Source organism: Oncorhynchus mykiss, chromosome 20 (genome assembly GCF_013265735.2).
Source record: "Oncorhynchus mykiss isolate Arlee chromosome 20, USDA_OmykA_1.1, whole genome shotgun sequence".
NCBI classification, from domain to species: Eukaryota; Metazoa; Chordata; class Actinopteri; order Salmoniformes; family Salmonidae; genus Oncorhynchus; species Oncorhynchus mykiss.
Window position 1 is genome coordinate 22,961,515 of NC_048584.1, and position 27,716 is coordinate 22,989,230.

Sequence of the window (27,716 nt, forward strand, 5' to 3'; positions counted from 1 at the left end):
GTATTATTATAATACGGAGATGAACCATCATGGCAGTATTATTATAATATGGAGATTAACCATCATGGCAGTATTATTATAATACAGAGTGTAACTATCATGGCAGTATTATTATAATACAGAGTGTAACTATCATGGCAGTATTATTATAATATGGACATTAACCATCATGGTAGTATTATTATAATATGAAGCTAAACTATCATGGCAGTATTATTATAATACAGAGTGTAACTATCATGGCAGTATTATTATAATACAGAGTGTAACCATGGCAATATTATTATAATATGGAGATGAACCATCATGGCAGTATTATTATAATATGGAGATGAACCATCATGGCAGTATTATTATAATATGGAGATGAACCATCATGGCAGTATTATTATAATACGGAGATGAACCATCATGGCAGTATTATTATGATACAGAGTGTATCTATCATGGCAGTATTATTATAATACAGAGTGTAACTATCATGGCAGTATTATTATAATACAGAGTGTAACTATCATGGCAGTATTATTATGATACAGAGTGTAACTATCATGGCAGTATTATTATAATACAGAGTGTAACCATGGCAATATTATTATAATATGGAGATGAACCATCATGGCAGTATTATTATAATATGGAGATGAACCATCATGGCAGTATTATTATAATATGGAGATTAACCATCATGGCAGTATTATTATAATATGAAGCTAAACTATCATGGCAGTATTATTATAATACAGAGTGCAACTATCATGGCAGTATTATTATAATACAGAGTGTAACCATGGCAATATTATTATAATATGGAGATGAACCATCATGGCAGTATTATTATAATATGGAGATGAACCATCATGGCAGTATTATTATAATATGGAGATGAACCATCATGGCAGTATTATTATAATACGGAGATGAACCATCATGGCAGTATTATTATAATATGAAGCTAAACTATCATGGCAGTATTATTATAATACAGAGTGTAACTATCATGGCAGTATTATTATAATACAGAGTGTAACCATGGCAATATTATTATAATATGGAGATGAACCATCATGGCAGTATTATTATAATATGGAGATGAACCATCATGGCAGTATTATTATAATATGGAGATGAACCATCATGGCAGTATTATTATAATACGGAGATGAACCATCATGGCAGTATTATTATGATACAGAGTGTAACTATCATGGCAGTATTATTATAATACAGAATGTAACTATCATGGCAGTATTATTATAATACAGAGTGTAACTATCATGGCAGTATTATTATGATACAGAGTGTAACTATCATGGCAGTATTATTATAATACAGAGTGTAACCATGGCAATATTATTATAATATGGAGATGAACCATCATGGCAGTATTATTATAATATGGAGATGAACCATCATGGCAGTATTATTATAATATGGAGATGAACCATCATGGCAGTATTATTATAATACGGAGATGAACCATCATGGCAGTATTATTATAATACAGAGTGTAACTATCATGGCAGTATTATTATGATACAGAGTGTAACTATCATGGCAGTATTATTATAATACAGAGTGTAACCATGGCAATATTATTATAATATGGAGATGAACCATCATGGCAGTATTATTATAATACGGAGATGAACCATCATGGCAGTATTATTATAATACGGAGATTAACCATCATGGCAGTATTATTATAATACGGAGATTAACCATCATGGCAGTATTATTATAATACAGAGTGTAACTATCATGGCAGTATTATTATAATACAGAGTGTAACTATCATGGCAGTATTATTATAATATGGAGATGAACCATCATGGCAGTATTATTATAATATGGAAATGAACCATCATGGCAGTATTATTATAATACAGAGTGTAACTATCATGGCAGTATTATTATAATACAGAGTGTAACTATCATGGCAGTATTATTATAATATGGAGATGAACCATCATGGCAGTATTATTATAATATGGAAATGAACCATCATGGCAGTATTATTATAATACAGAGTGTAACTATCATGGCAGTATTATTATAATACAGAGTGTAACTATCATGGCAGTATTATTATAATATGGAGATGAACCATCATGGCAGTATTATTATAATATGGAGATGAACCATCATGGCAGTATTATTATAATACAGAGTGTAACTATCATGGCAGTATTATTATAATACAGAGTGTAACTATCATGGCAGTATTATTATAATATGGAGATGAACCATCATGGCAGTATTATTATAATATGGAGATGAACCATCATGGCAGTATTATTATAATATGGAGATGAACCATCATGGCAGTATTATTATAATATGGAGATGAACCATCATGGCAGTATTATTATAATACGGAGATGAACCATCATGGCAGTATTATTATAATATGGAGATTAACCATCATGGCAGTATTATTATAATATGAAGCTAAACTATCATGGCAATATTATTATAATACGGTGTGTAACCATGGCAATATTATTATAATACGGCGTGTAACCATGGCAATATTATTATAATACGGTGTGTAACCATGGCAATATTATTAGAATACTGATCGTAACCATGGCAATATTATTATAATACAGAGCTAAACCATCATGGCAGTATTATTATAATACGGCGTGTAACCATGGCAATATTATTATAATACAGAGCTAAACCATCATGGCAGTATTATTATAATACGGCGTGTAACCATGGCAATATTATTAGAATACTGATCGTAACCATGGCAGCATTATTATAATACAGAGTGTAACCATGGCAGTATTATTATAATACGGATCGTAACTATGGCAGTATTATTATACAGTAATACCCATTTGTTTACCTCTCTTACAACCAGGAGATTTTCCTATGATCATTAATGCGTTGTCAACAGGCAGGTCATAAAGCCTTAACCTTGTAAAGCCAGTGGAGTTCCAAAGCAGACAGACAGGCAGACAGAGCTGGGTGGTTGGGTTAGCTAGGCAGGCAGCAGTCATTGTTAAATCAAATGTGTGCTTTTATTTTGATTTGTTTAATTTAACCCTTATTTTACCAGGTCAGTTGACTGAGAACACATTCTCATTTACAGTAACGACCTGGGGAATAGTTACAGGGGAGAGGAGGGGGGATGAATGAGACAATTGGAAGCTGGGGATGATTAGGTGACTGATGGTATAAGGGCCAGTTTGTGAATTTAGCCAGGACATCGGGGTTAACACCCCCACAATAAGTTCCATGGGATCTTTAGTGACCACAGAGAGTCAGGACACTTGTTTAACGTCCCATCCGAAAGACAGCACCCTACACAGGGCAATGTCCCCAATCACTGCCCTGGGGCATTGGGATAATGTTTTTTTAGACCAGAGGAAAGAGTGCCTCCTACTGGCACTCCAACACCACTTCCAGCAGCATCTGGTCTACCATCCAGAGACCGACCAGGACCAACCCTGCTTAGCTTCAGAGGCTGCAGGGTGGGATGCAGGGTAGTATGCTGGCCAAAAAGCATCCCATTCTCTAAATAGTGCACTACTTTTGACCGGAGCCCTATGGCCTTCCTGCTGTTATAGGCCACATCCCAAAAGGCACCCTATTTTCTACATAGTGCACCATAGGGTTCTGGTCAGAAGTAGTGCACTATGTATGAAATAGGGTGTCAGGGATGCAGCCTATAACAACAGGAAGGCAGTGCTCAGCAACTCAGTGAGTATGACTCATGGGCCTCCTGATGTTCCGAGCTTAATAGAGGAACACACAGAAGTCTGCCTGCTAACAAACTGTTCCTCAGATATACAGACATGATGCATGTTTATACCTGCTGCTAACATGCATCCTTTTTCCTGATCTTGTCCACATACTGACTGCGCCCACATTTTCAGACATGCATTTTACACATGGTATTAAAATGTGTTTCGTCCACTGGGTCCACATTGTGACCAGATTTAATGGTCCTACCCTGTGTGCACATCTTTTGACAGATATTCTTTATGTATTTTAAGACACATATTGATGTCATAAGTCAATGATTTTAGACGGTGGGATAATGATGATTTCACTGTCCAGATCTGTCTAAACATGTAAGATATCCAGACACAATGCGTGCCTTACTACATCCGGAGGTGGTCAGGAAGATCTGATCACAATCAGATCACAATGCATATTTTAATCATCTACACCTGTCCAAAAATGTGGGCCCATTCAGAATGTGGACAAGACATGGACACGGGTGCATGTTAGTACCAGGTATAAACGGGGCCAGACAGACACCTACACAAACACAGAGATTGAAACAGGCATTTGATAAAAACAGTGCATGCACTGACACACGCGCACACCCTGTGGATTCTTCGGTGTCAGGTACAGGTGTGTGTGTGTGTGTGTGTGATTTACCTGTCCAGATGAAAGGCAGCGATTTCAGCATTGTGTCTCTCAAAGTCTGAGAAGTAGAAGAAGTCAGGGGGCGTCTCCTGCTCCCGGGTCTGCCTGCAGGGGAAAGGGCAGAGGTCAGGGGTTATAACATCATTCTCTTAGCCCCTTACAAGAAAACAAGCTCTGGGTAGACGTTGTCCTTAGGCACAGATCTAGGATCAGCTTCTCCTCCCTAAAGCCAAGTCTTAAGGCTTAGGAGGAAGATGACAACAACTGTTCTTACAGAAAAAACACTTGATTTCAAATGTGAAAAATCACATGATTTCACATGTGAAGTGTTCCAAAAATAGTTTTTTCGGAAAGGGCAATGATGTTCTTGGGATGTTTTATTTCTAGCTCACATGTTGTCTCATGTAGTTTCATGTAGTTTTAGTTGACATTTTGCATCCCTGTTGTAAAGAAAAATTCAGATGAGATCATGTTTTCACATTTGTAGTTTCATGTTATCTATCACAAGTTACTTTTACATGTTGTCACATGTCATCATATTAACGTCACATGAGATCACATGTGAAATTCATGTGTTTTTTCTGTAAGGGTGACCTCAGATCAGTGTCAAGAGGCCAAGTTCAGCCAACTCCTATACTGATCAAAGACACACTGCCTGCCACAATACTAAGGCCCCTCTCTGGCGCTCTAACAGAGGTGAAGCCACAATTGAAGCGGTGTGGATCGTATTGTGGCTTCGTGATGGTGACTGGAGAGACTCAAGGTTAGAGAATCCACTACTGTACTTTAACTATTTCTGGAGTCCCATGATCCTCCCTGGATTCCACACACATTCTGACTGCTTAACCCTCTCACAGGGCCCAACAGACCGGACCGACCGAAGTGCAAAGGAGTCAAAGGCATTGAAGGTGAAGAAATACAAACAGACACTTTGTTACCTGTAGATTGTCGACTCAGAAGTGATGTTTTTCAGAACAGACACGGTAGCAAGTTGAACTGCAGTTCATGAACTCAGGCACTCATGGAGAAAACATACCACAAGACATCCAACATCTAAGTGTAATCAGGGTATTTTGCTGACTAATAGAAGGAATGTAGCTGAGATGGGACTTTTCCATCGCTGTAAAATCAATGACGTGCCTCACACATGCCTCTGTTGTTTTACATAAGCTTCAGAAGAACAAAACAAAATTCAGAGAAAGTCATTTCAGGAGAAATGGGTCTGCAGCCCCCTCCACATCCATACCTACTCTGCAGGCCGTATCTCATCAGCTGAGGAGAGGTAGTGAGCAGAGGAGAGGAGGATTGGAAACAGATTCTTATCTTGGCAAGGCAATGCGCTCTGCTCTCTCTCTTCCTCGTCACTCTCTCACCCTCCCTCTCTTTCTTCCTCCCTCAAGCACTTCTCTTTGTCTCTCTATTCTCCCTTTCTTCCTCACACGCTCTCCCCCCTCATACCTCATCCTCTCTCTCGCTCTCTCTCTGTAGCCCTCAGCTGTCTGTGATTGTTTCTCCCCAGCTGTGAGGCTAACATATGCACCGACCATTAAATAACTCACCAGGAACCCTGGAACACTCCACAACGCATTCCTAACTCTCTACTAACGCTTCCTTTCCCCTCCTTCCTCCCTTCTTTACTCAGTTCTCTCTCTTTCTCTCTCCCTCGATGTCTCCCCCTCGATCTCTCTCCCTCGATCTCTCTCCCTCGATCCTCAAAGGCCAGTCAGCCTGCAGATGATATCTTCTCCTTCCAAGAAGACTCTACAGGGACTGTTAAATTGAAACAGACTGTTTTTGCATGATGTGAATAGCAACAGTGAAAAAGCTACTGTGTTTAGGTCTACGTAGGGTGTTTGGTTATGATCATAACTGATAGATTTACTACATTACAGAATATCTAATACATCTCAGGAATTAGTAGACACAAGTTACTGTACCAGCACAGTAGGCCTACTGGCCTTCACTACCTTTTCTTTAGGCAAACATTCAGTCCTGTGATTCAAGGTCATTCAGGCTCCTGGAAATCCAATCATACCTCACACATTCCTAATACATTATTTTCCGTGTGAGACAGAACAAAAGCTTAGATTCCATTTCTGTACAACAGAATACACACCATGTTTTCACTGTGTGAACTTATGGTCCCCTGACACTGTGTGTATGTGCCCATGTGTGTGTGTATGCATGATGTGTGTGTAAGTGTGTGTTCCTCCCCTCTTATTGTCTACTCCGGGGCCAGAGATGATCCGGTGTTGACACGGTTTTGTCAATGAGTGGCTCGCCCAGAGGCAGGAAGGCTGGGTAATTACTATGATACACATCTAATTCAAATGCCAATAAAGCTATCCATCTGGAGCATGGTATTACACCTCGGCCTGAAGAGAAAGATAGAGAGAGGGAGAAGGGGATTGTCAAATCAAATCAAAGTTTATTGGTCACTCTGCTGCTGAGTTTTCTGTCTTTACATACAGTACAGCTGGAGCCACACACACACACACACACACACACACACACACACACACACACACACAAACACACACACACACACACACACACACAGTTGTGTATGACCCTGAAGGAGGGGGTAAACACATAGTTTACACTCCAGGGTTAGACAGCTTCTTGGCAGCATGGCGGCTTGGAGGGACAAAGCAGCCAATAGGTCTGCAGCTTGTCTGCAAACACTGGTGTGAGAATAGTAGCAGTACGCAACAGGAAAACCATAGGCATTACTGTACACTACATCTCATACCTGACCTCTCTCACTGACAGAACAACAAAGAACAGACAAGTGGCAGAGAAGTCACATTGTCCCAAAGTCATTTTGGCAACCATAAGTGTATACTTACTGTGGGCTCCAGTAAACCGTAGATGAGATGTGGCAGAACAACTGTGTAAAGGACTTAAAGAGTAAAAGGACAAGGGCATCACTCCTCCCTAGAGGAGCATGTAAAGGCTGAGTCCACTATGTGTCATCTATCATCTGTCAAACAGACACACAAGATGAGAAGCTGACTGCATGGTGTCCTTCTGGGGCCTGTTTAGTAAGGCTACATGTTTACAATGCTGCAGATAGAACATGGTGTCATTCTGGGGCCTGTTTAGTAAGGCTACATGTTTACAATGCTGCAGATAGAACATGGTGTCCTTCTGGGGCCTGTTTAGTAAGGCTACATGTTCACAATGCTGCAGATATAACATGAGGTCCTTCTGGGGCCTGTTTAGTAAGGCTACATGTTCACAATGCTGCAGATAGAACATGAGGTCCTTCTGGGGCCTGTTTAGTAAGGCTACATATTCACAATGCTGCAGATAGAACATGGTGTCCTTCTGGGGCCTGTTTAGTAAGGCTACATATTCACAATGCTGCAGATAGAACATGGTGTCCTTCTGGGGCCTGTTTAGTAAGGCTACATGTTCACAATGCTGCAGATAGAACATGAGGTCCTTCTGGGGCCTGTTTAGTAAGGCTACATGTTCACAATGCTGCAGATAGAACATGGTGTCCTTCTGGGGCCTGTTTAGTAAGGCTACATATTCACAATGCTGCAGATATAACATGGTGTCCTTCTGGGGTCTGTTTAGTAAGGCTACATGTTCACAATGCTGCAGATATAACATGGTGTCCTTCTGGGGCCTGTTTAGTAAGGCTACATGTTCACAATGCTGCAGATAGAACATGGCATGCGTAGAGTAAGTCCCTATTGTATATGTCAGAGAATCACATCTGTTCTACACAATACATTTCTATAACCTCTCTAGCTCTTGGGGGAGGTGTTGAGCTGTATTCCCAGACATACATTGAGCCCCCTGTGGACAGACACACAGCACTACAGTAGAGAGACCACAGGGACTTTGAGCCTACAGGTGAGGAGGTGGCCACTGGAGCGCCAGGCCTGACGTCAGAGCTGATCACAGGAGAAAGGCAACACACATCTTGAGGGAGGGTCATTGGAAAGGTCCTCCCTAATGGCTGATGGTGACTTATCTGTCTACAAAAGCAGCGTATAGTTTTTATGAGAGCAATGACTAAAAATGTAATGCAAACATAATCATGCTGTTGCGTTGGAAACGAGGCGCCTCATTTCTAAGTGTATCTTTCCCCAAAACCACATTGGAAAACAGAGTTGAAATGGGAGAGGTTATCTAGTGTACAGGACCACTGTATGGTGTCCTGCTCCGCGGGCTGGTGTGTCTCATACTGATTTAATGCTCAGACAGACAATGGTGGCGTAGTGAGCAGTGCGTGTATGTACTGACTGGGTCAGAATGAGAGGAGTAGAGTAGTGAAGAGAAGAAGAGGAGGAGGAGGAGGCTGTGGCCTTGAGTGCGCTCCAGTCTGCCCTGTCTTGTTTATGTGAGGGAGAGGCAGTGTGTGGACAGGTACTCAGCTAGGCAGTAAAAATTCCACTGAGGGACTGTTAGCCAGAGCACACACCCGTGGCCTTTTTTAACAACTCCTACACAGTGGTCCAGATGTGTGTGTGTGTGTGTGTGTGTGTGTGTGTGTGTGTGTGTGTGTGTGTGTGTGTGTGTGTGTGTGTGTGTGCGTCTGTCTCTCTAAGAGCAGTAAAGACCCTCCAGCGCTCCTCAGTTCCCCCCTGATGCCTCAGATCCCACAGCTGAGAGGGAGAATGGTTAAAGACTGTGGCTGTGGAGAGAGGAAGAGGCTGAAAGGAAGACTGGCTGTGGAGAGAGGAAGAGGCTGAAAGGAAGACTGGCTGTGGAGATGTCACACCCTGACCTGAGTATTCTTTGTTTTCTTTATTGTTTTGGTTAGGTCAGGGTGTGACATGGGTGATGTATGTGTTTTTCTCTTGTCTAGGGGTTTTGTATGTTTATGGGGGTGTTTCCTATCTAGGTGTTTTTGTATGTCTATGGTTGCCTAGATTGGTTCTCAATTAGAGGCAGCTGTCTATCGTTGTCTCTGATTGGGAACCATATTTAGGCAGCCATCCTCTTTGGGTATTTGGTGGGTTATTGTTCCTGTTTCCAGTGTTCCAGTGTTAGTGTTCACGTTTCGGGATTGTTTCGTCTTCGTTCATTTTTGTCGGTTTGTTGTTTTTGTTCATTCTTTAAGTTTACTATTAAATATGGATAATCATCACGCTGCATTTTGGTCCTCCTCTCTTTCACCCGAAGACAATCGTTACAGGAGAGAAGAAGAGGCTGAAAGGAAGGCTGGCTGTGGAAAGAAGAAGAGGCTGAATGGAAGACTGGCTGTGGAGAGAGGAAGAGGCTGAAAGGAAGACTGGCTGTGGAAAGAAGAAGAGGCTGAATGGAAGACTGGCTGTGGAGAGAGGAAGAGGCTGAAAGGAAGACTGGCTGTGGAGAGAGGAAGAGGCTGAAAGGAAGACTAGCTGTGGAGGGAAGAAGAGGCTGAAAGGGAGAGACTGGCTGTGGAGGGAAGAAGAGGCTGAAAGGAAGAGGCTGGTTGAGGAGAGAAGAAGAGGCTGAAAGGAAGAGGCTGGTTGAGGAGAGAAGAAGAGGCGGAAAGGAAGAGGCTGGTTGAGGAGAGAGGAAGAGGCTGGTTGAGGAGAGAGGAAGAGGCTGGTTGAGAAGAGAGGAAGAGGCTGGTTGAGGAGAGAGGAAGAGGCTGAAAGGAAGAGGCTGGTTGAGGAGAGAGGAAGAGGCTGAAAGGAAGAGGCTGGTTGAGGAGAGAGGAAGAGGCTGAAAGGAAGAGGCTGGTTGAGGAGAGAAGAAGAGGCTGAAAGGAAGAGGCTGGTTGAGGAGAGAGGAAGAGACTGAAAGGAAGACTGGCTGTGGAGAGAGGAAGAGACTGAAAGGAAGACTGGCTATGGAGAGAGGAAGAGACTGAAAGGAAGACTGGCTGTGGAGAGAGGAAGAGGCTGAAAGGAAGACTGGCTGTGGAGAGAGGAAGAGGCTGAAAGGAAGACTGACTGTGGAGAGAGGAAGAGGCTGAAAGGAAGACTGGCTGTGGAGAGAGGAAGAGGCTGAAAGGAAGACTGGCTGTGGAGAGAAGAAGAGGCTGACAGGAAGACTGGCTGTGGAGAGAAGAAGAGGCTGAAAGGAAGACTGGCTGTGGAGAGAGGAAGAGGCTGAACGGAAGACTGGCTGTGGAGAGAAGAAGAGGCTGAACGGACGACTGGCTGTGGAGAGAAGAAGAGGCTGAACGGAAGAGTGGCTGTGGAGAGAAGAAGAGGCTGAAAGGAAGAGGCTGGTTGAAGAGAGAGGAAGAGGCTGAAAGGAAGCGGCTGGCTGAGGAGAGGCTGTGTGTGGCTGTGGAGGGTACTGTATGGAGAGGGAGAGAGGCTGAAAGGAAGAGCGTGGCTTGTGGCTTTGGAGACAGCTGTTTTCTCAAGGCCCAGCGGGGGTATGTTTGTTTCACTCTCACACAGTATAGAGACTGGAGATGACAGGAGAGTCAACACGAGAAGACTGACAGGGCAGCTCTCTGTATTTCCTTTTGACCCAGCTCCCTTCTAAAACACCAGGCAGTGCTTTTGTGTGTCTACTTCCTAAGCTATTTAAACAACGGGTTAAACACTAATAACTACTAGTCTGGGGGCTATTGGAGATTCTTAGACCTTGCTTGGGGGGGGTAATAGATGGAAATATCCCTCCCTTTGAATTAAACCACCAAACTCCTTAGAATAAACATTCAGTCAGTTACATTGCAGCCATTTCAAAAGGCCTGCGTTTATATAAAAGACCTACATGGAAATCCCTGTTTGAAACAGTTATTAGAGGGTAAATGTGTGTGGCAAGACCCCATGAAATGTGTTTTTCCTCTGCAAGGCGAACTCAGAACTGCATGTCAGTGTTATTGTGTTATTGAGAGGCTTTCAAGATGACAGCAAGAGACAGCTAAGGGACTGACATATCCTGCACCTGCAAAGCAATACAGGATGAGATCTGTAATCCTACACACACACACACACACACACACACACACAGTAGATCAACTGACGGGCATATCCTAATATCCTTCACTACAATCCTCCTCTACCTCCCCTACCAGGCCCTGTTGTAATGACATCCTGTAAATACCAAGGCAGGCAGCTACATCAACAGGCCATAAAGAGGGATCAATCATCGATACATAATCTGGGACAGATTTACCGCTCACTAGAGCTGCCGCTGACAGCCTTCCTCAATCTCCATCTCCATCCTCAACCTTTCAGATCCCCAAATCACATCACAGCCAGGGACAACAGTGAACTGGCATAGCAGCTCATCATGCCACCCACCTCCCATCTCCCTAAAAGAGGCAACAGTATCTACAGATGTAGGGTCTTCATTTCATCACTATTTTATTGCTGAGAATTTTCCTGAAAAGCAGGAAATTCAAACTTGTTGTGAATTTTAGTTTTAAAAAGACTTCTCAAGTTTGTAATTTCCACTTTGAAATCTGAGACCTGATTTGTCCTAACGAAAAGTGTATCAACTCCTACAAAAATGTCCATTCATTATAATCCACATAAAAAAAAAATCACATTTCCTGGTGCTGCAGGATTAATTGGCTCGAATTGAGAGATGCACTATAAGCAGCAACAGCACTAGAATACATTACATCTCTTCTCTCTCTCAATATACAGACAGAGCGCAGGTCTATGCTGTCCTGTTCAGTGATGGCATCTATAACTGCATATTATTTATAGCTTTCAGTCCTGTGTATTTCAAACCTCAACATCAGCAAACCGTCCAACATCAGACAGCACACTTCAGTGTCTTACTGAAGCCTGCAATATTTCTCCGAAACTCATAATAACTCCTCTCACTCCATTTCCAGTGCATCATCATCAAAGCCGCCAGGAAATTATACAGGGCTTCCATTTAATTAAAATGTATTTGATTAATAAAAAAAACTGGGCTTGAGAACGCAACTAAGCATTTAAAAAAGGCTAATAACATCCAACCCGGTGACGTAAAGAGGCAGAGTGTGGAGTGTCTCTCAGCCCAGAGATGAGGCTCCACTGTGGGGCTAGTTCTAACACCTAAAGGATATTATATAACTAACCCCACAGGGGATGCAGAATGAAGTGCTCATGAAAAAAAAAAAACTCATTCATTATAAAAGGCGTGAAACATGAAGGTGTAGGTATTCCTGTCATTTTAAGGAATAACGCGCGTGAATAAATGATGTCGCAGAGTGAAGTGTGGAATCAACACATTGTTGTACCACTGCCTTCAAAATAAAAAGGAGTGTTTTATTAAATTGTAGGTTTCTATTTCATTTCCTCATCAGGGAATAATAATCCTTTTACGGCCTGTTTTCAGGGAGATGATTTCTAGTCCACAGCACCTGGTCTTCAACTCTATTCTGATGCAGAGTTAACTACGTTCAATACATTATTTAACCAGGTTATCCTCAATGACGGGGCATTTATTTTTCAAGAGATAAGACTGCTTTTAATTAATAAAGGTGAGAAACATCGGTTTAATAAATCACTTTTCCTATGGTAACCCGGTATTTCCTGGAAGTGTCATTCAAAAGCACTGTAAAGCATATAAATATCTGGATTTGATTAAAGCTTTGATCAGCATGAACATTCACACCAGACGCTATCTGAGCCTGATGAGCCATACATTTAATGACCCAAAGCCTAAAAAAGGCAAAATTATTTTGCTGTTATCAAATACATAGCTTATATGATTATCTACTGCACATTACGCACGACAGAAAAACATGAAAGCCCATAGATGTTGCTAGCTATATGCTCTCTTGGGTAAATAAATGAATCTAGCTCCAGTAGGCTAATCTTTGTGTGAACTATATGACTGTACTGTGGCGCAGTGGTCTAATGCACTGCATCTCAGTGCTAGAGGCATCACTACAGACCCTGGTTTGATTCCAGGCTGTATCGCAACCGGCCGTGATTGGGAGTCCCATAGGGCGGTGCACAATTGACCCAGCATCGTCCGGGTTTGGCCGGGGTAGGCCGTCACTGTAAATAAGAATGTGTCTTAACTGACTTGCCTCGTTAAATAAAGGTTAAATTAAATACAAATATACTGTATTATATGGACTGGAATTATGCACATCGTTCAAACCATTGTAAAGCAGAAGAGAACATGTGATTCTGGTGCAGCACGTGACCTACAAAGTTACAAGTATAGGCTAGCGAATTTAATTTCGAAATATAATAGAGCCTATTTGTATAATCGGTAGGCTGACTCATATACCTTTCATAATATTTCCCCTAATGTTATTAGCCTACCGCTTCTTTCTCTGGCTGCTGTATTTAACATTCAGCAAAAAGGAGCATGCATCCCTCTTCGAATAGTCTATCGATAAAAGAAATGCTCAAAATAAATAATGTCCTGCAAGCTATTCTAGTCTAGCTTTTCCTGCATGGGACTCCAAGAGCTAAAGGTTTTTTTTTAAGGAGAGCCCAGCGGAGCAAATGTGACTGAGTCTCCATTGTATTGAACATGGAGCTTGACATCAGATTGCGAGCGAAGGTAGAATAGCACAGGTAGAATAGCACAGGTAGAATAGCACAGGTAGAATAGCACAGGTAGAATAGAGAAAGGTAGAATAGCACAGGTAGAATAGCACAGGTAGAATAGCACAGGTAGAATAGCAAAGGTAGAATAGCACAGGTAAAATAGAGAAAGGTAGAATAGCACAGGTAAAATAGAGAAAGGTAGAATAGCACAGGTAGAATAGAGAAAGGTAGAATAGCACAGGTAAAATAGAGAAAGGTAGAATAGCGAAGGCAGATTTGTGATGGTAGAATTGCGAAGGTAGATTTGCGATGGTAGACTTGTGAACATAGAATAGTTAATGTAGAATAGTGAAGGTAGAATAGCTACTGGTGCTGTTCTAGTTAGACCTTCTATATTGTATTGATTAATGGATTCACACTTCCATAACACCTGCTTCAACCTATCACAATGCCAAAGGTTAATTTTTTCTTGCTGAAGATCAGGTTGATTTTCAAATCAAATCTAATTGTATTGGTCATTCACATATTTAGCAGATGTTATAGCGGGCGCAGTGAAATGCTTGTGTTCCTAGCTCCAAGATTGATGTCAACAATCACCGAGCATCCATGCATCTACTTAAATGTTCAGTTTGCTTCTGTGACAATAACATAATCACCCTTTTCACATAATTGGAATTGACTATTGTTATCCCAGTTACTGCAATGCAGGATAAGGACAACCCCCACTGCTATTGTTGTTTATAATTAGAATTGCCCTCTGAGGTTTGGGTTGTAGTAATTCTCTGGGGGGTCCGACCATGCCTCTGAAGGTGGTGTTGTTTATCTTGACTGTATTAGCTACAGTATGTACCCAAACCACATTTGGAAGTTAAGTTGAATGGAATGGTCTCTGGTCTTTGTCCCATGAGCTCATTCAGAAGGTGATTCATTTTGAAGAGCATTGCTGCCAAAACAAGCACTTGATGATCAGAATCCATCTTATTATCTTGAATGGTCCTTTTTCGAAATTCAATAGCAAATCTAAAAGATAGTTGTAGGCTATACGCTTCTCAAAATAATTCACTCTCAAATTGCTTGGTGCTCTTTTTTGCATAGACTGGCTAAATCCCTCTTTTTGAAACTCTAGCATTCAGAAAGTGGTTCTACACTGACAAAAGGTTGTTAGAGTGATCTCTGTGAAACTACAAGCTATTATCTGTTCTTAATGGACACCCACCAAGTGACCAGGCCTTCACTTTCCTACCTCTCCCTCCGTCTCCCTCCCTCCCTCCTGCCTGCCCTCCCTCCCTCCCTCCTCAGTAGACGAGCCCTCTGTCTGATTGAGAGCTTTGAAGAGTGCTAGTTCTACTGTCAACCCTACAGTACAATTGCACAGGGGCCATGGCTCTACGCTGGTTTAAACGTACATCTACTACATCTATTTTCTCTACTCCGACGAGTCTACTTTTGACATAATGAACTAAACTCCACTCCGTGATGAAGGACGTTCCTGATGAACTCAACCAACGGAGTGGAGCAGAGACCAGGCTTTGTGGAATTTAGCTTCGACTACACTGATTAGCCCCAGGTCAATACTTAAAAAATGATAATTCTGAAATGCCAACCTTGTACCTAGGTTTGTCCTCTGTAGTTGTGTGCCTTTTTTGTTGTTGTTGCTGAAATTAATACCTTTTCAATAAAATGTTAATCAAATACTGTACAACCACCGACTATTTCCTTGTTGAGATTCAATTAGCACATGCGCATTTGCGCTGTCGCCATCTTAGAGCAACAGCATTTACTGAAATGTATGGATTCGAACAAACAAAGAAAGGCACAGAACTGAGGCCAAACATAGGTACAAGGTAGGCATTTCAGAATTTAAATTGTTTGGAATTGTATTGATCTTGGGCGAATCGATGTAGTCGGAGCTATAGTCCACAAAGCCTGGTCTCTGCTCCACTCCGTTGGTGGAGTTCATCAGAAACTTCCTTCACCACGGAGTGGAGTTTAGTCTGCTACTTTTGGCATAATAAAATATAAGTTATAATTGTATGTACTTACTTGTTGATGCATGAACAATAAAGAAGTATAGGAGAAAAATCAGCTACTTATGCATACTTATTGCATCAAACTATAAACAGCAAAGACTACTTTGTAGTAGCATGTTCTTCTGGCGTAGCTAAGATAATAATCATAACTTAACCACATAAACCCATCGCCTACACAATCCAGAAGTTAAACGAATGTTTCCCTTTACAGCAATTACTGCTAATTATCAGGTCTGGTATTCTCTATTATCACTCTGAGCACGTAGCACATCTTCTCTCTCTTTCTCTCGCTCTCTCTCGCTCTCTCTCTCTCTCTCTCTCTCTCTCTCACTCTCACTCTCACTCTCACCTCTCCCCCTTGTGTGCCCACAGCATGCTTCATCTGCCCCAAAACCTTAACCGCACAGGACGATTCTGGGTACTATACATGTCCAGGGTGGGCAGGATTGAGTGTTGTATGCATTCATTATTCACGTTCCCCTCTGCCTCGGCATCGCTGGGCGGAAATCATTTCTAGGAAGGCAGCACTACCTTCTAGACGACATTAGCTACCGGGAAGGAAGAGTGTTCAGAGTGTTCTGGAGATCCCAGGCTGATGGTCGTTGTGATGAGTGGGATTTGCAATGACTGGAACCCTTGATAAAGATGAGCAAAAAAGACAGAGCTATATTGTATGCTCCAAAGTTGTTTTTATTATATTGTTTTATACTAATACAATTGCTCAGAAAAAGATATGGGTCAAAATTATTGGCACCCCTGTTTTCAATACGCCTTGCGAGGAATTTTTTTTTTTTTTAATGAAATTGGAGAACACATTGGGAGGAATCTTAGATCGTTCCTCCATACAGAATCTTTCCAGATCCTTGACATCAAATCAAATCCAATGTTATTTGTCACATGCGCCAAATAGTGAAATGCTAACTTACAAGCCCTTAACCATCAATCCTTTGTCTGCGCGTATGGACTGCCCTCTTCAATTCAAAACATTGTAAAATGTTGATTTTGTGATCAATGAAACATCTCTTTGTGGATTTTGTTGTGTGCTCGGGGTTATTGTCCTGCTGGAAGATCCACTTGCGGCCAAGTTTCAGCCTCCTGGCGGCAAACAGGTTTATGACTAAAATATCCTGGTACTGTAAAGTTCATGATGCCTTAACAAGGGCCGAAGAACCAGTGGGAGCAAAATAGCCCCATAACATCAAAGATCCACCCCCATATTTACCAGTAGGTCTGGGGTTATTTTCTGCTCATGCTTTCTCATTTTGACGCCAAAACTCACTACTGGTGTGTGTGACCAAAGAGATCTATTTTTGCTAATCTTTATCAACGGTGCCAATATTTTAGGACCTGACTGTAGGTTTGGAGGAGGGAGGGGAGAGGGAGACGAAGTGAGAGGAATGTTTGTGAAAAAGCAAGAAGGATTAAGAGTGAGAGAGAGAAAGAGAGTGAGGGGTGAGCGGGGAGAAAAATATACAGGGATTGTTCAGCTTCCTCCCTCTCAACGTGCCGCCCAGCCAATTATGTTTTAATTGTGTTGGGTAATGGATGGTTTTCCTGCACCAGGCTAATATGTGAAAATCACTACTGACCTCACTCTCTTCTCACACTACAGAGAAGCGAACAAGGCTGTCTAACACTCAGTGATACGGTGTCCAATCAAAAATGCATCCTTTTTACTGATGGTTGAAATATTACGTTCCTTGTGTAGATACTCTAAGAAAACGAATGGTCGAAACCTCATGTCTTTTTCACAAACCCTTTGTAGGATGGCCAATATTAGAGTGACTAAATCAATGGAGGCCAGAGAGAGAAGTGCTAGAAAAGTGGTCACAAACAGGAAAATAGCATTGCGTCAGCTAGGCTGGATACTATGTAAGAATTAAGGCAAACCGACAGGCTCACCGTTGAACTCGTCATCTTTGTTCTCGAATCTGGAGGACATAAAACAACACAGAGGTAAGATAGATATCGATTTTGAGACATGACATGTAGTATTTTAATTTTTTAGTATACGAGTTTCATATTAATGCGAAATTCCTGTTATTTTTAGAAGATTTCTCTGAAAACCAAGCGGATCTCTGAAATGTCAACGGAGCACAAAGCTTACTGCAAGCTTTCATTGTCAAGCCTTTTTACATTTGATTCAGCTCATGGCGTGTTAATTTAGCTTTTTGCGACCCGCGGAAACAACGTTGCTGATAACCACAACATGTAAAATCCTCAAAAGTCACTGCGAGAAGCGGCACCGCTCTGTCTACAGAGCACGGTGCTTATTGTCAGATGTATTAGGTTACGAAATCAGACGTTTTGGTTATAATTTGAATGATATGTTAGAGAAAGACCCAACTGAACAATTCAGAACATTCAGAATCATAATTGTCTTCGTAAAATGTATTTTATAGCATAAGGAAGTGAAATTACATCACCAAAGCGTGTTTGGGCAGAGTAGGGGGACACCCTACATTGATGCTCCACATCACATGTCAAACTCATTTCACATTGGGCGAGTGTCTGTGAGTTTTCACTCCACCCTTGCACTTCATTGATGAATTAAGGTCACTTATTCTGTTCTACCTGATAATGAAATACACCCACCTGGTGTCCCAGGTCCAAATCAATCTCTGATTAGAGGGGAATAATGAAAAAAAGCAGTGGAACTGGCTTCGAGATCCAGAATTTAATTTGAAGGCTTTACAGTGATGATATGACATAAACAACAGGTGCTTCTTCCTGTAAGAGGCTGGATCCTATTGTTTCAAGGGGGAATGGAAGAGAAAACAATTAGAACGATGCAGCCTTGTACTTCCTGTAGTTCAAGTGGTAGAAATTAGATACATCTAAGGGGATGGAAAGTGTATGAACAGCGACTCTCTGCTAGGCCAGCTAGACTACACATACTATATACAGGGGCTTTTTAACACAAGCTTAGGATGAGTAACTGTCTGGAACCGATCTGTTCCATTCCTCTCAGCTGGGGTCTGATGGGTTTAGCTATGTCTGGAGAGCAGAGGGAGAATCTCCTGAGAGAGAAGAGGAGCGGCAGAGGATGAGAGGAGAGGAGAAGAAAGGAAAATGTAGGCATGAGAGCTAAGCTGCAGAGAGGAGCACAACTCTACTGAGTGGTGGGATGATTCTCTAAGGGCATTCTGAGGGCCAGGGAGGGGGTTGGTTAATGGGATAACTTGGGAGCTGCCAATAGAAGAACCATCATTTGTGCCATTTGAGTGGAGCCCTCAGTCATACAGCCATCCAGGCCTCCTTTGTGAATACACACGCACACACTTCAACTGGCTATTCCGGGCAGGCGGTTAATGATGACACAGTCATAATGTCAGAGTGCCAGGGGCAGTCCATTCCTTCAGATTACACAGCTCTGCTTGGCCTGGCTTAATGGACGGAGCCAGAGACAGACAGACACACTGTCTGTGTCGAGGGACAGAGGCAAAATGTATCTTCGTAGCAGCTGCGTGGGCCAGTCACACACACGCCAAGGCTGAGGTCAATTCATACCGTGACAAAATGGCATTTCTTTTCTATGACTTCTCAGTAAACGGATGAGTAGAAGCTATTTTTAATTTGACATTTTCTAAAAAACACTTCCTGAATTGACTGCCTTCAATTAAAATTGACCCCAGCCCCGATGCACGCACACACAAGCGCACGGTCATGTAGTGCATTGACACAGTGCAAAATGTTGTTGGACAATACTAGCTCACACATGCTGCCCTTGTCCTCCAGTCCATAAACCAGCTCAGTCAGAGAGTAAATGAACTTCCAGACAGACTCAGTGAGCTCAGGAGAATCATATTGCATCTGTGAACATGTGAAAGTAATTCAGCAGAGATGGAAGAGGGAGAAAAGAACGAGGAATTGTGAACTCGTGGCACTATTCTTCCCTTGTCATTTGGGATGATGAGAACTGTTACACACACACACTAACACACTAACACACGCACACAGACAGAGACAAAGCTAAACTTCCGCTTCCAGTGAGCTTCCGTTGTAAATTGCAGTTTGATGAGTGTCTCCAGTGCTAGGCTACCCCTGGGGATCCTGCCTGGCCAAGCTGGAGGAAGTACTGACCATCATCCTCTAGCACAGTTGACACAGTTCAGATCCTGCTTTACACTACTGCACTAAGACCCATAGTTCCACCAGGGTTCACACAGTTCAGAAGAACCTAGTAACCTACAGTGCTAGCATTGTATCAACAATGGTGCTACTTATTAATATCTTACTTAAGACCCCTGTGGATTTATAATATTGTGCTGTTATTATTTCTATTAATATGATCTATTATTGTGATTATTGATTTTTTTCTGACTGTTTTCCATGTTATTTGGTAAGTTCTCTGAAAAAGCACCCTCATTGATATGCAATAAACATTAACTTAAAATGAACCCTTGTCACGCCCTGACCTTAGAGATCCTTTTTATGTCTCTATTTGGTTTGGTCAGTGTGTGATTTGGGGTTGGTATTCTATGTTCTATTATTTGTATTTCTATGTTTTGGCACGGTTAGGGTTCTCAATCAGGGACAGCTGTCTATCGTTGTCTCTGATTGAGAACCATACTTAGGTAGCCCTTTTTCCACCTGTCTTTGTGGGAAGTTGATTTTTGTTTATGGTACAGAGCCTGTAGCGGCACAGTTTGTTTTGTAGTGTTTATTGTCTTGTTCGGCGTCTTTTCTAAATAAAAGAATATGTATGTTCACCACACTGCACCTTGGTCCAGTTCCTTCAACAGCCATGACAACCCTACAAATAGCAGTGTTGGGCGATTGGGAAAGGCATAGTCAGTCAATGAATAATATAATAATACTCAAAGTAGCACTTTGAATGTGTTAGTGAAGGGTGGCAGTACTGAATTATGTTATCATTGGACTGCCCATATTTCCCTCTGACCTACGCCAATGGTTTGCCTTAGGAAGCAAAGGTGAGTCAGGGAGATGGTCTGACGGGGGAGGTTTTAGTGGTGGAATATTAGGACAATTGGAGGTTTACAAAGTTGCAGCTACAGTATGTTTAACCGTGAATATTATGGTACAGCTATATGGACACAATCATAATGGTGCTTTTTAATGGTAACATTGGATGTGGTAAGTATAATTGAAACGTGGGTACCATTATGGTAAGTGGGGAAATAAGTATAGCAAGATAAAATTGTAATGGCTAAAAGAGAGAATATGTATATTGTTTACAGGAAAATCATTCTACAAATATAGATGAGGTTGGGTGGGAAAAGGACAGGGAGAAATATATTTTTGTCATGGGCAAAGAAACTCAAAAAGGGTGATTATACTAATTAATAACTTTGATCTGGTTGTGCAAACTGTGCAAACAGATCCTCAAGGAAGATGGATTCTTTTAAATATGCTACTGCACCAAAAACAGATTTGGCTAATTAATCTTCAGCATATGGGTCAAATAATGATGATCCACACTCCTTTGAAAATATCTATAATAATCTATTGAGCTCACAAGCAACGCATTAATCTATTATTATGGTGGGAATAAGTTAAGTACCTCAATGGATCGTAAAGGAAATCACACTACAAACTATCCCCTGCAAGCACTTAAGGAGATCACGAATATCATGGATACATTAAAACTAGTGGATATATGGAGGCTGAAAAACCCTGACGTAGTGAGATATACATGGAGGAGGCTTCATCAAGCTAGTCGTCTTGATTACTTCCTAGTCTCGTTCTTGCTGGTATCAAAAGTTTAAAAAAATAATTAATAGGAGACTGAATGCGATCGGACCCCCATTGTCACGCCCTGACCTTAGAGAGACTTTTTTATGTCTCTTTTTGGTTTGGTCAGGGTGGGCATTCTATGTCCTTTATTTCTATGATTTGTGTTTCTATGTGTTGGCCGGGTATGGTTCTCAATCAGGGACAGCTGTCTATTGTTGTCTCTGATTGGGAAGCATACTTAGGTAGCCCCTTTTTCCCTCCTTTCAGTGTGGGTAGTTATCTTTGTTAGTGGCACTATAGCCCTAGTAAGCTTCACGGTTGTTGTTATTTCTTGTTTTGTTGGTGACAGTCAGTCAACAAATAATATAATACTCGTAGGAAAGGTTTTCATCTTTAGAAAGGGTCAAAATGTATGTAAAACATCACAGTGCAATTGAAAAATATATGGCACATGGAAACCAAACGAGGGTGGTCTGTGGTGATAGGTGGGATGGGCTGAGAGTGGCTGAGGGGTGGTCTATGGTGATAGGTGGGATGGGCTGAGAGGCTGAGGGGTGGTCTATGGTGATAGGTGGGATGGGCTGAGAGTGGCTGAGGGGTGGTCTATGGTGATAGGTGGGATGGGCTGAGAGGCTGAGGGGTGGTCTATGGTGATAGGTGGGATGGGCTGCGAGAGGCTGAGGGGTGGTCTATGGTGATAGGTGGGATGGGCTGAGAGAGGCTGAGGGGTGGTCTGGTGATAGGTGGGATGGGCTGAGAGAGGCTGAGGGGTGGTCTGGTGATAGGTGGGATGGGCTGAGAGAGGCTGAGGGGTGGTCTGGTGATAGGTGGGATGGGCTGAGAGAGGCTGAGGGGTGGTCTGGTGATAGGTGGGATGGGCTGTGAGTGGCTGAGGGGTGGTCTGGTGATAGGTGGGATGGGCTGTGAGTGGCTGAGGGGTGGTCTGGGGTGGGATTAGAGAGTTTATGTTTGGTAATGTCTTATTGTTATGCGATTGCTTTATATAAAAGTACCATATATGTCAAATGTGTATGCAAAGTGTGTATATGTAGCAGAAAATCTGTAGGTTTCATTTCAGAATATAGTAGGGACCTATTCTCCATTGTTTTATAAGTAAAGAAATAATGTAACTATTTGGATGGCTGAAATGTGATCATCCAGACCTTCCTGGTTATGAGAGCCTTCTAAAGCATGGCTTATGCAGGGAAATCCCAGGTGCAGACTGCAGAGAGCAGAGACTTCCCAAGTTACAAGTGTGTAGCGTTGAGAAAGGCAAGACATGTTCTTGAGTTTCACATGAACTGGACTTGGCAGCCTGCTAAGTGGCAGGGTGCCAAGTGCATCTCCTACAGCAGCTATACATATACACCTTAACATACACATCTCTGTACTTACAGACTGCTATCGATTGCATTTCTCTCCAAATCAAATCAAATGTATTTATATAGCCCTTCGTACATCAGCTGATATCTCAAAGTGATGTACAGAAACCCAGCCTAAAACCCCAAACAGCAAGCAATGCAGGTGTAGAAGCACCTGCCGAATGTCCGTTCTCCTTTACGTGTAATCTTAGACCCTGTTTTAATGGACTGTATGGATTTCCCAGCAGAAGCCCATTTGTAACCCCTTGCCTGACATCCCACTAGTCAGTTAGCCAGTCCCAGTACAGAATAGACAATAGCCAGGAGCAGAGTGGGACTCCAACACACAGTCCTCTGTCTGTCTGATCCTATAGGAGCCCTGAGGTAAAAGAAGAGAAAAAAGGAGGGAGGTGAACGGAGAGAGAGAAAGGAGATCACAGATCCAGTTTCTGGAAGCCCCCCGAGTCAGTCCTGATAGCTGGGCTGACCCTATTCATTCATTACGGACACTCTACTCTAGCTACATATAGTGTGTGTGTGTGTGTGTGTGTGTGTGTGTGTGTGATTTCTTGCAAGCGTGTATTTGTGCATGACTGTGATTGTGGAGTGAGTGGGGTATGGCTTAGGACTCAGTCATTCCTCCTGTTGTCTTTCACGTTAGCTATATCTGCATTAGTGCCGTGAGAGGAATCAAAACAGATTCTGTATCTGTATAGACTGTATAGCCGGTGCGTTTTGGACTTCTAACCCATTTTAACCATTGTGTGTCTGAGATACAAACTTATGGGTTGCCTATTTCCTCTGCATCCGTAGATACTGACCACTAGTCTGTGTGATTAACGGAGGCTGAAGTAGAGCAGTGTTTGTGAAATAAGGGCGGATCCCGAAGGGGCCCAGGGCCTGGGTCTCTTTTACAAAAAAAAGTCTGAATGGTTTGAGCTACTAACTATTAAAGCTATCTATGACAAGATGAGACTCTCACGAACATGCACAGTCTGCTCTATGATTCTCACAAGCTACACAAGCATTGTTAGAAGGTAAGTGGTTCGTCTACTTAGAAAATCATTGGAAATCCCAGGACATAGTGTCTATAATACTGTAATAAACTCATAGTTGCTGTCACAAACTTCACACAGTTGTCACTGACTAGTTTGATAATAATTTCTCAGTGAGCAAACAAATAGACTTTTTGTTGATGTTGACAATTGCCAATAAACCGGAAAATGGTAAAACACTTCAATGTGAGGCTAAATATAAGGTCTGGGCATACAGATAAATGACAGTCAGATAAATAAAATGAATCTCGGGACTGATAGGGTTAATGCCGGCCCATATTCACTGCCCCTTGATGTTAGCCTAAAGCAGGGATGAATCATCCACTAAAACAGTCAGGAAACATCTGAAATATCTTCTTCCATATTTCGTAGATGTCCAATGATTCATCACAAAGAAACAAAGAAATGTAAAAAACTGTTCAATACAGAGCTAATATGTTCAAAGCCCCTAAGCCCCTAGGTCAGGAATGAGACAGAGACAGACACTGAACAATACTATATCACAAGGGCTTTTACAGCCAACAATACAAAATACAGTGGCAAGAAAAAATATGTGAACCCTTTGGAATTACCTAAATTGGTCATAAAATTTGAGCTGATCTTCATCTTAGTCACAACAATAGACAAACACAGTCTGCTTAAACTAATATCACACAAACAATTCTACGTTTTCGTGTCTTTATTGAACACACCGTGTAAACATTCACAGTGCAGGGTGGGAAAAGTATGTGAACCCTTGGTTGTAATAACTTGTTGATCCTCCTTTGGCAGCAATAACCTCAACCTGTACTTGTGGATCAGACCTGGTCAGGAGGAATTTTGGACCATTCCTCATTACAAAACTGTTTCAGTTCAGCAATATTCTTGGGATGCCTGGTGTGAATCGCTCTCTTGAGGTCATGCCACAGCATCTCAATCGGGTTGAGGTCAGGACTGACTGGGCCACTCCAGAAGGCGTATTTTCTTCTGTTGAAGCCATTCTGTTGTTGATTTACTTCTGTGTTTTGGGTCGTTGTCCTGTTGCATCACCCAACTTCTGTTGAGCTTCAATTGGTGGACAGATAGCCTTACATTCTGCAAAATGTCTTGATAAACTTGGGAATACATTTTTCCGTTGATGATAGCAAGCTGTCCAGGCCCTGAGGCAGCGAAGCAGCTTCAAAGCATGATGCTCCCTTCACCATACTTTACAGTTGGGATGAGGTTTTGATGTTGGTGTGATGTGCCTTTCTTTCTCCACATATAGTGTTGTGTGTTCCTTCCAAACAACTCAACTTTAGTTTCATCTGTCCACAGAATATTTTGCCAGTAGCGCTGTGAAACATCCAGATGCTCTTTTGCAAACTTCAGACGTGCAGCAATGTTTTGTTTGGACAGCAGTGGCTTCTTCTGTGGTGTCCTCCCATGAACACATTCTTGTTTAGTGTTTTACGTAGAGTAGACTCGTCAACAGAGATGTTAGAATGTTCCAGAGATTTCTTTAAGTCTTTAGCTGACACTCGTAAGATTCTTCTTAACGTCATTGAGCATTCTGCGTTGTACTCTTGTAGTCATCTTTGCAGGACGACAACTCATATGGGAGAATAGCAACAGTGCTGAACTTTCTCCATTTATATACAATTTGTCTTACCATGGACTGATGAACATCAAGGCTTTTAGAGATACTTTTGTAACCCTTTCTAGCTTTATTCAAGTCAACAATTCTTAATCTTGGGTCTTCTGAGATCTCTTTTGTTCGAGGCATGGTTCACATCAGGCAATGCTTCTTGTGAATAGCAAACTCACATTTTGTGAGTGTTTTTTTTTTTTTTACGGCTGCTCTAACCAACATCTAACCAACATCTAACCAACATCTCCAATCTCGTCTCAATGATTGTACTCCAGGTTAGCTGACTCCTGACTCCAATTAGCTTTTGGAGAAATCATTAGCTTAGAGGTTCACATACTTTTTTTCTAACCTACACTGTGAATGTTTAAACGATGTATTCAATATAGACCAGAAAAATACATTCATTTGTGTGTCATTAGTTTAAGCAGACTGGGTTTGTCTGTTGTTGTGACTTAGATGAAGATCAGATCTAATTTTATGACCAATTTATGCAGAAATCCAGATAATTCCAAAGGGTTCACATACTTTTTCTTGCCACTGTAAGTGGAGTGAAATTAGTTCCAATTAAAGGTAACCACTGACTCACACATCATCTGTTACTGTCTGATGCTCCGTAAAACTCCATTCAAGTGTCCCACTTATAACTGCACCCAATGACACGACTAGCTTCAGTACAACTCACAATCCCTATCCCATAATCTGGAGGTTGAATTGGGCCTTTTATGTGTGATGAGTCACATTTGAGGTTCATATTTTTTGTCGGACGTCGGAGCACGATCTAATTTGAGATGCCACACAAGGCAAGGTTTAACCAACCCTGCTGAAATGACATTAAACCAACCCGTTAAACCCTGCCCAGAAACATCATTTATAAATAGAAAGGTTCGTCTCAGTAGTGAAACGTAGTCTGGTTCAAGGTGCGTTCAAAATGGCACCCTATTCAGACCGAGCTCTGGTCAAAAGAACTGAACAAATATAAACGCAGCATGCAACAGTTTCAAATATTTTGGAGTTACAGTTTAAATGAAGAAAATCTGTAATTGATATGAATTCATTAGGCCATAATCTATGGATTTCACATAACTGGGAATACAGATGACTGTTGGGCACAGATATAGTACTTTAAAAAAAAGAGGTAGAGGCGTAGATCAGTTTCTTGTGTCTCATGCAGCGCGACATCTCCTTTGCATAGAGTTGATCAAGCTGTTGATTGTGGCCTGTGGAATGTTGTCCCACTCCTCTTCAATGACTGTGCTTAGTTGCTGGATATTGGTGGGAACTGGAACACGCTTTTTATTTTTTTATTTTACCTTTATTTAACCAGGCAAGTCAGTTAAGAACAAATTCTTATTTTCAATGACGGCCTAGGAACAGCCTGTTCAGGGGCAGAACGACAGATTTGTACCTTGTCAGCTCGGGGATATGAACTTGCAACCTTTCGGTTACTAGTCCAACGCTCTAACCACTAGGCTACCCTGCCGCCCCGGCATGTTGATCCAGAGCATCCCAAACATGCTCAATGGGTGACATGTTTGGTGAGTATGCAGGCCATGGAATTGTGTACAGATCCTAGCGACATGGGGCCGTGCATTACCGTGCTGAAAAATGAGGTGATGGCGGTGGATGAATGGCACGACAACGGGCCTCAGGATCTTGTGCATTCAAATTGCCATTGATGAAATGCAATTGTGTCCATTGTCAATAGCTTGTGCCTGCCCATACCATAACCCCACCACCACCATGGGGTACTCTGTTCACAACGTTAACATCAGCAAACAGCTCGCCCACACGACGCCATACACACTGTCTGTCATCTGCTTGGTACAGTTGAAACCGGGATTCATCTGTGAAGAGCACACTTCTCCAGCATGCCAGTGGCCATCGAAGGTGAGCATTTGCCCACTGAAGTCAGTTACGACGCCGAACTGCAGTCAGGTTAAGAATCTGGTGAGGACGACAAGCACGCAGATGACATTTCTTCGTTTGTGCAAACCCACAGTTTCATCAGCTGTCCGGGTGGGTGGTCTCAATCATGCACGTGAAAAAAGCCGGATGTGTAGGTCCTGGGCTGGCGTGGTTACACGTGGTCTGTGGTTGCGAGGCCAGTTGGACATACTGCCATGTTTTTTTTTAACTAGGTTGGAGGTGGCTTATGGTAGAGA

General features: G+C 42.1%; 1 protein-coding gene across 1 annotated transcript in view; it reads right to left on the minus strand.

Moving 5' to 3' along the window:
• fam20cb (FAM20C golgi associated secretory pathway kinase b) overlaps nt 1-27,716 on the minus strand; it is a 76,137-nt gene that overhangs the window by 8,912 nt on the left and 39,509 nt on the right. Inside the window, exon 4 of the mRNA XM_036956017.1 lies at nt 4,402-4,494. Within this exon, the coding sequence (XP_036811912.1) occupies nt 4,402-4,494 (93 nt within the window). The remainder of the gene's footprint in view (nt 1-4,401; nt 4,495-27,716) is intronic.